The 12,455-nt window shown below is 40.8% G+C and overlaps 1 protein-coding gene across 5 annotated transcripts in view; it reads left to right on the top strand.

The window, feature by feature from the left end:
* The window catches only part of LOC119733946 (E3 ubiquitin-protein ligase MYCBP2-like), a 63,693-nt gene extending 52,676 nt beyond the window's left edge, over positions 1-11,017 (top strand). For all 5 annotated transcript variants that reach the window (XM_038207311.1, XM_038207310.1, XM_038207309.1 and 2 more), the window contains exons 41-49: positions 1,051-1,158; positions 2,237-2,365; positions 3,646-3,781; positions 4,423-4,724; positions 5,312-5,419; positions 6,687-6,896; positions 8,086-8,193; positions 9,070-9,235; positions 10,645-11,017. In XM_038207311.1, the coding sequence (XP_038063239.1) occupies positions 1,051-1,158; positions 2,237-2,365; positions 3,646-3,781; positions 4,423-4,724; positions 5,312-5,419; positions 6,687-6,896; positions 8,086-8,193; positions 9,070-9,235; positions 10,645-10,760 (1,383 nt within the window). In that variant the 3' untranslated portion in view covers positions 10,761-11,017. The remainder of the gene's footprint in view (positions 1-1,050; positions 1,159-2,236; positions 2,366-3,645; positions 3,782-4,422; positions 4,725-5,311; positions 5,420-6,686; positions 6,897-8,085; positions 8,194-9,069; positions 9,236-10,644) is intronic.
* The last annotated feature ends 1,438 nt before the right edge of the window (positions 11,018-12,455 follow it).

Raw genomic sequence — 12,455 nt, 5'->3', positions numbered from 1 at the left:
AGACTTGCTTACCCCAGTTCTAGACACTTTGATACTGCCGTGCAGAACTCAATTAATTTGACTTTTTCAAACTTGGTACGGCGATATCACTGCGTTGAAAACCATTTGTCTCTCTGCAAATTGAGTTCAGCACAGCACCATCCTTTGGCTCGACAGGGCTGCTGCGCTATTGTCGTTCCGGATGGCAATGGCACGGCATTGTTCTAAATGCCGTGCCCTTGCCGTGCCGAACTTAATTCAATTCGAAGTTGAGGCAAACATTTTAGGAATGCGCATGCTCACAATACCCTCTCTCGCGTCCGCATCACGGGGAGTGAAATTGGCGCAAATATTTTGATTGCACTAAAAGTTCATTGGACTGTTTGAACTGCTTTAGCATGGCCCATTACTCCAGATGCATTAAGGTTCAACTATTAAAGGGAAAATACAACATTTGCAAACATCAAAAAATAAAACTACCAAATCATTTTGAAATACCTTGCTGGACTGTTAGTGAATGACAGTGTAAAGCATCCTGTAAAATCATGGCACCTGGTATACTGTCATTTTCAAGAAAAGTGGTATTTTTGTACCAATTTCCAACGCTGATCAGCCGATCAGCGTTGGAAAAAAACTGGCCTTTTTTCAAATACTGGCCCCAGTTGACCATCGCACTTGTTTGCAATCGATTACACACCTATGAACGGGTACAAGCCAGCTAGACTGGTTCCCTGACCTTACAATTCCCCAATATATGTAAACTGCTCTGTTTCTTCTTAAATGGAGTCAGGGAACCAGACTACAGGAAAATGATTGTTTTTCTTGGTTTTTATAGCATTTTCGAACCAAAAACCTCAAAAAAGTCAGTGTAACTATATTTGCTATATATTTCCAACCCCCCAATTCCATCCATTTCTGAAAATTACAGCAAAAGCAAATGATGTATATTCCCTTTAAGTTCAGGGTTTAGAGCAACTGCCTTGCTGAATTTTGTGCGCTCTGGCAACAACTTTAGTAGGCGTGCCTATATCTGGTTTAATATTTATCATTTGTGCTGGTTGTTTTATCCAGTTGTGGTTGTCGTTGTCATCGTTGTGCGTCTTGGAGACAGAGCACGTTGAGAGGCTATCATCCAGCCAATGGGGACACAGCAAGGAAGCAGGAGCTATCAAACAAAAGGTAAAATGTCTTATTTTTATTGTGTCTGAAATACATCGCATCCCTGTCATTTGTATTTTGATGTGAACAAATCTCATTTTGGTTCATATTTTGCAAGGGGATGCCACTTAATAAATGTGTACATGTATTTGTCTGTGAAACTCCAAACTCAAAACGAACAAAAGTTGCAACCTCTAATACTGGTAGTTTTGCTAATGCTTGTTCTAAAAATGAAACTCTGGAAACTTCTCTTCCTGAAACACTTCCTTATACGAGTCCCAATTTCTATATCTGGAACACAAATGTGGCCATTAGTTTTTTCTTATCGCATCTTATTTAACTCTGTTCACTGGTAGCTGAAGATATGGCTGTTGAGGATAACATTCTCAAGGTATTCTTTTGAAACTCTTTTAACCCTAAAGATCCTCATCCAGTCAAATTTCAACGCCAGGGTTTGTTGGAATCTGTTAGGATGAGTACTGCACTAGTAAACTGATTATGCTTTTATGTGGTTAGGCATACCACAAATGAACTGAGTCCAAATGTTCATGTGTACAGTCTAGCGTATGGTGTTGGAATTTGCAGGGGTGAGGAAGGTTCCTAGTAAAATCACCCTTGGGGGTTAGGATTAATGTTTCACTGGACTCTTTCAGATATTTTTTTGGAAAGCTGTCGCCAATTCCTTACAGATAATGAAAGGTTTGCGGAAACACCATGTGCGTATAATTTCTCAACTAAGAGAATGGTTTGAAAAGAACCAGAGATAACTCTGGTTCTTTTCAAACCATTCTCTAAATTGAGAAATTATTCGCACATGGTGTTTCCGCAAACCTTTTTAGTTTCTCGACCATGCAAAGCCTTAAATCTTACTTAATTCCTCAAAAGCCAATCACAAGTCCTTCAGTGTCAAGTCAAATCACAGCTATTCAAATACACAGTGGCGACATCATCGCCTGGTCATTGTTCATCTCTTTTTCTGGTACCTTATGACCTGACTTGCGATTTTGCTGATGATGGACTTGTCATGGACTTGGCCAAAACCCTGAATTTTACGTACATTTAGATCAAATTTGTGTTGTCTCTCTTTGTCTAACACCAGCCCACGTGCGACAATCACGACGACGGGGAAACCCCAGCCATAATCCTGTGCAATGAGTGCGGTAATCTCTGCGCTGAGTGCGACAAGGTCTTGCATCTCCACCGTAGAACCAGGTCACACCAACGCAAGGTAGGCATCATGGATATGGGAAAACATTTAGTTTGAGGTGCTTATAAGTAGGCATTTTGGGTGTCTGGTGTTAAAAGTAGGGTAGATCATTTGTCATTTGTGCATTTTGTTTGTTTGAAGCAAACAAAAGTGCTCAAAATCTAAAGAAGGGTGCTTAACAACTAACCTGATGAAGTTTTAGCTCAGCGAATGCTGTATATTCCGAGAAAACAATATTCTAGTATCTCGATTTCAGTTCAAAAGTTTTGAATTGCGCTCAAAATCAGCATCCAGGGTACATTCTCATTTAGCTGGTTGCAGCTGATTACGTGATGTCATGCACAGAACCAACAATAATAGCAACTACATGCACGCGTGTGTCAACGCTAGTGCGCGCACCCATTCACGGATTCCGCGAATTACAAACCAACTGAAATTTCTAAAAATGCGTCACTTGATGCATCGTTGGAATTGCCTTCTTTTCTTGTTTTTTTTTCTTCAAAATGATAGCATGCCAGAAAGAACGATTTTGCAGGGAGTTTATTGCCATCCACATCTTTAAACAATAATTTAATCAGTTACTTTTGCATAGCTGCAAATGATCTACTTCCTTTTAAGGTTGGATTGTACTTCGTACCAGTGCCAATGGAAATGCACATAATGAATGTTTACTTCCAATGTGCTGCATCAGTTAAAGGGAATGTACATCATTGGCTTTTGCTGTAATTTTCAGAAATGAACTATTTGAGGGGTTAGTATAATATATCAAATATTGTTACACTGACATTTTTGAAGTTTTGTGTTCGAAAAGGTTGAAAAACCAAGAAAAACTAAAATGTTCAAGTAGTCTGGTTCCCTGACTCCACAAAAGATAAAATGGATCAATTCATAGATGATGGAAAATTGTAAGGCAATGGAACCAATCTAGCTGGCCTGCACCTGTTTATGAACATGTAACCAATAGCAAACAAAATTTGGATTGAATAAATGGTAAATTTGGAGCAGTAGTTGAAAAATAGTTAGGTTTTTCCAACGCTGGTCGGCGGACCACCGTTGGAAATGTATACAAAAATACCATTTTCTTGAAAATGACTTCACACCAGGTGCCATAATTTTATAAGATGCTTGAGACTGTCATTTGCCAACATGCTAGTAACGTATTTCGTAAAAACTTGGTAGTTTTATTTTTCGATGTTTGCAAATGTTGTATATTCCCTTTAAGGATGAAATGCTAGTTAGATCAGCTTCCCTTTATATTTCAATAATTCACTGTGTTTTTGATTCTTTTATGTCCCTTTTAGGTTTTCAAGGAGGAGGAAGAGGCCATCAAGGTAGACCTGCATGAGGGATGTGGTCGCAGCAAGCTCTTCTGGGTCATGACCCTGGCAGATTCCAAGACACTCAAGGCCATGGTGGAGTTCAAAGAGGCTGCCTCAGGTAGGATGATGCCAAAGCGTACACATACATGTACACTCTGTAACAGGAAACTCATGTTGGCACAGTGTTATTTTCTTCGCTTTCCACATCTGTGATGTTACCCTGGCTCAAAAGATACCACACTGACTGTTCTTCTGAAAAATGTACTCTCCAGAATATATTCATATGAATTTGATGGACTGAAAAGACTTTCCTTATCCCCGTTAGGATGCCAGTTCAATGCAAGAAAATCACCTCATTTAATGCTAGTTACCATATCAATACTCCTGGGTACACAGAGAGACAAGTTGTGGTACATGCCCCTTTGCTCCAAGTTTGACCCAGTTCAAATAAAAATGGCCACAATCCTGACCCCATAACTATAACTCCATAGGTGTTTTTGCTAGGGAACTTTCCTCATTCCTCCAAAATAATCCACCATTGTGCAGAAACCAAATGTTAATTCTTTGAATTTCGTTTTCATATTGTATCAATTCCCACACAAAAAAGGGAAGAATAGCTGAGTTGTAAGTCTGTACATCCTGCAAAATTGACCTCTGGTGGCTTGTGAAGGACATGGGAGGGTTTAGGGTTAATTAAAAATTTGAAATTTTTACCCAGACTTTTGAACATATTCTATTTTTTTTGGTTATCTACACAAGGTAACACAGCGAGTGCAGCAGCAGGCAGCGCCGTTGGCACCTGCCGCTTCTGCGGCTCCATGGCCACCAGCGGCCTGCTGGCCGTGGGCAGCGTCTGCGACGACCCAGACTGCCAGCGGCACATCCGTAGCGCCTGCACCAAGACGCTGAGCTGTGGCCACCTGTGCGGCGGGGTCAAGGAGGAGGAGTCGTGCCTGCCCTGCCTCCATGGTTGCAGCAGGGATGCTACGCTCAAGCAGGATGCTGATGATATGTGTATGATCTGCTTCACGGAGGCCCTGGCGTGTGCACCTGCCATTCAGGTATTTTTAAATAGTATTTTTACTTAGAGGATCCTTCACAAATGTAACCAGGCTAGATCCCCCAAAGTGTGAAAAGTTGCACGGAGACAATCATGCATCACAACTAGATATTACAGTTTTACTTCGTTATTCTTAAATGAGTAGTACAAATGTTGTTTTCTTTTTCACTTTTGAAAGATTGAAATGCTGGACTATTTAATAAAAGACTGAATTTCACATTGATGGGGTGACAATCATTTCAAAAATTCCACTACGTACAAATGTCCTAAATGTCTTCAAGTTGTCCTGCATAGGAAAGTAGAAGTACATTGGGTTTGGTATCATTTTGAGGCTGATGACTTACGTGTACTCTCTTACAAATCATGCGCAATATTGACATATCGCAGTTTGACAGCCTGATGAATGTCAATGTTATATTGCCATCACGCTGTATATATTCCACAATTTTGCTTGTGGTAGACAAAAGAAAAACTATAAAAGAATGTGGGCTCCTGGTAAAAATTGTTAATATGATTGTGTTTGAGTCCCCCACTAGCGAAACTTACCCCATGATTGATATATGTCTGGCCCATATTTTCCCTGTGTAGTTGGACTGTGGCCACGTATTCCACAAGCACTGCTGCCAGAATGTGCTGGAGAGGCAGTGGGTGGGACCACGGATCACCTTCGGCTTCTCTCAATGTCCCATCTGCAAGGTGAGCAACTCCATACCGATATACACTCATACTTTCATTAACACTTCACACCGGGATTATTTTTGCCCAAAATTTCAATTTTCGCAAAAGGCAAAATTTTCCAACCAACTTCTGATATACAGCCAGAAATACTGATTCGCAAGAGTCATTTTAACAGTATTTGTAAGATATTTCTTGCCGAAAACCTCATATGTTTTAATACTCAGCGTTGTGCATTAGAGTGTTAATTGTAGAACAGTAGGCCGTGCACAACGGCCAATTCAAGATCAACACACGGTCCGCCTCCACAGACTTCACGGACTTTGTGTGTGCATATATACAAAAGGCACGAGGGATTAGCGTGTTTAGATGCACCCGGAGGCGAGTCAATGCAATCTTGACATTTTAAACCGTCAGATGTGCCTGTGTATAAAAACAGTCACGTCCTCCGACGCAAACTGGTTTAGGATGGGAATTCCTTAATCTTGTACATGTTTTGCAAACTTTTCAAAAACTGTTTTAACAGTCAACATCTCACAAAGGCTGCCACCTGCCCACTTTGTTGCATGCGGGAATGGCATGGGACATGGGAGTTTGGGAAAAGGATGGCACTATCCCATTCAGTGTCATTTCTTCTCCGGTGACTTGTTGGGCTTAAATTGGATTTGAAGCATGGATTAGTCTTTGCCGGTTATGTCCGATTAAAAGTTAGAGTTGGGGGACATAAGAGAATCAGTTATTATTGTAGGTTGGGTAATCAAATGTGATTAAGGGAGCGAGCAGAGGATTATGTTAGCAAATCCTCTTGTTAGCAATAGCATGCTTTCGTGCCTTGCTGTTTGGGCACTCTTCAGTTGCAGATTGGTGATTCAAAAAAGAATCCATGCTGACTCGCGGAGAGTTTTGGCTTGGGATTGGGTATGTTCTAGTTTCAAAAACTGTTTTAACAACCAACACCTCACAAAGGCTACCCCCTGCCCACTTTGTTGCATGCGGGAATGGTATGGGACATGGGATTTTGGCTCACATTAAAAAAGTCAAATACAATAAACCGCATACAATGTATCTGCTTGTCTCTATACACTGTAGATGTGGTTACATCATATGCTGTGGTTACATCATATCAATTACCCTGTGAAATTGTTTTGCCTGGTATTGTTTGGAAGACACCAAACAAAGGAGATGGCTTCAAAATATACTTAGCCTCCTTTCTTGGGCAGAAGTCCACTACTCCGCGCAGACACTACTGGAGTCCCTATCACTCATGGCTTTTATCCTCCCATTTCAGGCCGACATGCAGCACAATGTGCTACGTGACGTCTTGGCCCCGATCGTTGACCTTCAGGCTGATGTCCGACGCAAAGCCCTGATGAGAATGGAGTACGAGGGACTGCATAACTGTGAGGCCATCACCACGCCTGGAGCTAGGTTCTACAACGATCCCGCAGGCTTTGCTATGAACAGATACGCATATTACGTCTGCTTCAAGTGTAAAAAGGTATGCCAAGGGGAAGAGTCCCTTTGTTTGAGACAAAATTGAACCCCAAAGACTCTTTTACTCTCCTGCTGTCTGAACAGTCACGGACAGTAAAACAAAAATCAAGTTAGTCACCAACACCATCAAGCTAGTCACCAACAGTCAGATCATATTTTAAGCAAGCACCGTGACAAGTCAAATTCAGTCAACCGACAAAAGCAGGCAAGTGGTAGGCACAGCTGGCGTATCAATCACCTACAGTCAAAGCATAGCTGTATCAAGTTACATAAACACTCACAGCAAGTCAATCCTGCTTTATATAGGCTGGGAGCTCTTAACTGTTAAAACAGTCGTGTGAGAGTTAATGACATGGCTGGGCATTTCGAAGCTACTAAAGGTGTTTTTTTTAACGCTTTTTGATAACTAGCACCAAAGTGCCTGTTCGTGGAATTTTCAATTACAGTAATGACCTGCGTGACTGTCCATATTAATTCTATTCTAATTGTGGTGATCAGAGGTAATTTGTTTGTGACTAGCATTCATCAGAGAATATGCCTTTTGCATTGGATATGACTTATCATGCCTTTTTGCATGGCTAATGTACATACTTGTATATATGCACAAATCTGTACAAGTAAATGTTTTTTACTTTTGAGGTAGAGAGCCTACACTTCGAGATAAGTTCTGCATTGGTGTCAGACGTGTGATTTCAATCTATTTGCCCCAATTTGAACACTTCCCCTCTGTCATTCTTCTCTTAAAATTTATAATAAATAAACTGATGGATATTTTATTATACAAATAATGATTGTTTATGAGTGCAGTGGTAAGAGTAATTTCAAGAGGGGGCAGATGGAATGCTCAATTGTATGAGGAGAAGCCAAGTGGAATGGAACATTCCATCTGTCATCAAATTAGATTATTCTTTCCATTGCATGAATGTTAAAAATTTATTATTTGTTTTGTACAACACCTGAATAAATCCTCGTCATCTGATTGGTCAGAGCCACTGATCGTGTGACCGACTGGTGACCGTGAAATGAAACTTCTACTTACCGTGGACTAGAAGTGCTATTTTGGCCGGGCTGTGAGTAGAGACAAAATAGTTCATTGACATGTGATCAACAACCCACCAATCAGACGGTGGGGATTTATTCAGGCATTGTATAATTGTTGATATAAACTGATGGGTGATTTTATTTGTGGTTAGGCTTACTATGGAGGTGAAGCTCGATGTGACCAAGACCTTGGGGTACAGGGCGACTATGACCCAACGGAGTTGGTCTGTGGAGCGTGCTCAGATGTCTCCAGGGCTCAGGTACGCATATGTTACATGTTTGAAGTGCTTTGTGTATGTAGATGAAGTGTAAGCACGTCACTCACAAGAACACATGTATCGTCCAAATAACTTCAATTGCTCTAATTCAAATTGACAATTCAACTACTGACTGAGTGAATTGATCTTAAGAGAATATAAGTCAAAAAAGTCAGAGGGTCTTAAATTTTGGGCTCCGCTTGGTTTTTCTTTTACATCAGATCATCAAACTTTTTTGGACATGCCTCAGTGATTAACTTATGTGGTCAGTCTGTCAGGTGAAATAAAATGAATTGTGTTGGATTTTATAGCATATATCTTTGCATACACACACAAGCATTTAGTTTTATTTCTGTTAAAAATTGAAATCTTGAGATTTGACATTTTCTTGTTATCTTCATACCCTTAACAGTAACTCCGACATCAAATGTAATGGGTCTCCATCCATTTTTTTTCATATTGAATAGTCCAAATTGTACTTGTTTAAATTTTTTGTTGCATATAAATTTCTCAAGAATGGAAACTTTATAGGTAATTTAACTGATGATATCTGAGTGCTTGCCAGATTAAAAAAATCATAATATTGTTAGCGTGGGTCTCAATCCCATGTATACTGGTGCAGACCATACTTGCTTGGGTCGTCTTGCAAACTTCAATCTGACATACTAGCTGGTTTCACTATCAATGCCTGGATTTGATTGATTTTTGGTCATCCAGACGTACTTTTTTTCAATATCGGGTTTAGCCCTCCATTGAACTAACTTGCCAGTTAGGTCAGTGAAGGGCAAACTCCAATATTAAAACTTTACATCTCCCCGACACAAAATCGATCAAAACAAGTTAAATTTAAACTGACCTTTTTTCTGTGTTGATCATCAGATGTGCCCCAAACATGGAACCGATTTTCTAGAGTACAAGTGCCGCTACTGCTGCTCAGTGGCGGTGTTCTTCTGCTTCGGCCGGACGCATTTCTGCAACGCCTGCCACGATGACTTCCAGAGAATCACCAGCATTCCCAAGCCTGACCTACCACACTGCCCAGCAGGTAGGGTGCTACAAAAGATTAGGTTAGGGAAGGGGGGGGGGTTATGGGGTGTGCCTGCAGATTGATCTACCACACTGCCCAGCAGGTAGGGTGCTACAAAAGATTAGGTTAGGGAAAGGGGGGGGGGTGATGGGGTGTGCCTGCAGATTGATCTACCACACTGCCCAGCAGGTAGGGTGCTACAAAAGATTAGGTTAGGGAAAAAGGGGGGGGGGGTGATGGGGTGTGCCTGCAGATTGATCTACAACACTGCCCAGCAGGTAGGGTGCTACAAAAGATTAGGTTAGGGAAAAGGGACAAAAAACAGGAATGGGAAGGGCCTGTAGATTGATCTAACACACTGCCCAGCAGGTAGGGTGCTACAAAAGACTAGGTTAAAGAAAAAAAAGGGGGGGGGGGAATGGGAAGGGCCTCCAGATATGTTATGTAGTCATCTCAGGTCAACAAAAGTCGATCTTCAGTGATACATTCAATGTCAAAACAGTAGGCCTGTAAGATAGGAAAGTTGCTAATTGGCTTAAATAAACGTGACATTTCAAGTATAAGTGACCAGAAAAATATGGTCACAACACTCATTTGCTCAAAAATATCATTCTGTTACATTGGAAGGCTGTTCCTATTACATGACTTGTGACATAAGTGGTTCCTCTTGTCATTGTGATGACTTGAGTGTTTGTATTTTAGGGGCTAGGCTTGGTCCAAGACTGAACTTGAATTTTCATGCCTGTATTTTGCAGCCAGTCCGTGGACAAATGCGGTTAATTGCTATGTGGCAGTGGAGGTCGCTATCATCAAGAGGAATCAAGTCCAGTCTTGGCCAGCACCAGCGCTCCCCAGGAAAGTCTGAGCATACCTCACGCACGCTGCATTCAAGCTAATGCATGCTTGTGAGATATGCTCAGAATTTCCTGGGTAGCGCTGCCAATATTGCTAAGACTGGATTTGGTTCATCTTGTTGATAGTGACCTTGCTTGCCACGGACCGGCCGTAAAAAGGGGTTTAAAATCCAAATGCAGTAATAGACCAAGACTCTTAGGGGGTTGCCTTGCTTAAAGGTAAGACAAGGGCTCCAAGATTTTTGTGAATTTGGTGACAGGTGGTATAGTAGTAAAGGACACTTGAGGCTTAAAGTTAAACATTTGAACAGTGCCATGTTAAACTAGATGACAGAATTCGGCTAACTGGGCTGAATATTCGTTGAGGAGAGCACTCTAAATTTTTTAAAGTTGCATATTAAGACCCAGTTGCTCCTTGGCAATACTCCAGGACCCAGTTTATGGTTCAGCTCACCATGGGTTTCTGTGCTTGTGATAACCATTTTCTGCCAACCATGCACTGAAATTCTGCCTGAATCTTGTAATGACAGAATGCTTATTGGCTAATGTTAAGATGTGCATAAATCTTTGCAGGTCCCAGGGCTAAGCAGCTTGAAGGCGACGAGTGCCCGCTACACGTTGAGCACCCAGTGACGGGAGAGGAGTTTGCACTGGGCTGTGGGGTCTGCAGGAACGCCCACACCTTCTGATGAACATCCCGAAGGAGGGAGTCACCGATACAGAGAGAGAGAGAGGAGATTTGGTGGCTGTGGAAGGGGACTGTTGCACTCCACAACACTTCAGAATGTGCTTAACCAGTTCACGCCAGGATTATTATGACCAGAATGGAACGAGGCCCAGGATTTATTTCACTTTATCTCAAACCAGGCGGGTTGCAGCCATCACCCTCGGGCAGCACACTCATATTTCCGGCCTCGCTCGCTGCGAGTGAGTTGCTGACAGATATTTTCGGCCTCGCTCCCTGCGTGTTTATCTGTCATCCATTCCAAATACCGCAAACCTTTTGCGTGTATACAAGGCCTCCAGCGCGAACTGGTTAAAAAGAATGTCCCCATTAACTGCATTGTCATCTCCACAGGGTGGAATAACCATGCGCTCTGAGAGATGCTCTCCTCTGATAGGGAAATGAGCACATTCTAATGCACTCCACATGGAGATATCGGTACATCCAACCAACAGGCAAAAAAAATACACTCCAAAGGTTAAGGGTTTAGGTTGTGTGAGCTACTCTTTCCCACAAAACGAAAGTGGTCATATTTTGTAAAGAATACACAAGCCATTACCTCTTAACCTTTCTCAACTACAAATGCTTTGTATTTATCGAGGTGTGTTTTGGGAATTGTTATCTGCTAGTTTTGATGCCATATTATTTTATGTAGTCTCAATAATCAGGGCTTAAACCAAACTTGAAGACTTCTCACTGATTGTGTCCTTGAGCAAGACGTATTTCTCTAAGTGCTTATGTACACACAGAATGAGAAGATGAATTCAAGGTTGTTGATTTCTGGTTGTATACATGTACAACAAGGAGTCTTTAATATAAATTAAAAAAAAAAATTAAAAAAAAGGAAAAATGCTACTCAATGTTGTTTAGACCTCACTGTTTTAAGAAAGTTTGTGCATAATTATTTGCTCATCCAACAGGGGTAGTGGTAAGTGCTTACCGTAAAAGTCCTGTATTACTTATTAATTTGTTTTAAAATTATTGAGCGTAATGTTAGGGACGTACCGGTTAAAGGGAATCATGTATCAATCAGAAATACATAATTGGATTGAAGGTCCATATTTTCAGAACGTGCTTGATGAATGAAAACTTGGAAATCGCCAATTTAAATACACATGCCTGAATGCAGTTGTGGAACATCTCTTTCATGAGCGAAATGATGTCCTGAAGACAGATGTGAGTAGTAGATTTCAATCACTGAGTCTGAAAATTCCTGACACTAGAAAATATACACAGCCGAGTTAGGTGCTGTTTTTTTTTCAAAGTTGAAATCACCCAAATTAACCAATGGAAAGAAAGGGGGAAAAACAAACAAAAAAGAGCAACAAAAATTGAAAAAAAAATTAAAAATCTATAAACCTTTGAGAACAAAGTGAAAAAAAAAATGAAAAAAAAAAAAATTGAAAAAGCACAAAAACAAAACCAAAATTTTATTCCAAACTATTGGTTTAAATCTTCATAAAATGTCTGTGTGAAGTTTATATAAGCCATTGTGTATCAAGGCTGATTAATTTTGAGGTTTGTTTCTGGTAGAAGGGATTTATATTTATTAAAAATGTTGTGACATTCTCTCCCAGTTCCCATTTGTACAATTCACTCAGGACTCCATATCCTGTGAAACTTAAATATTTTAATATATTCTCTGAATTTACTAACGCAT

This window comes from Patiria miniata, unplaced genomic scaffold (assembly GCF_015706575.1).
Source record: "Patiria miniata isolate m_02_andy unplaced genomic scaffold, ASM1570657v1 HiC_scaffold_26, whole genome shotgun sequence".
Classification (NCBI taxonomy): Eukaryota; Metazoa; Echinodermata; class Asteroidea; order Valvatida; family Asterinidae; genus Patiria; species Patiria miniata.
This window is presented reverse-complemented; position numbering and strand designations above follow the sequence as displayed.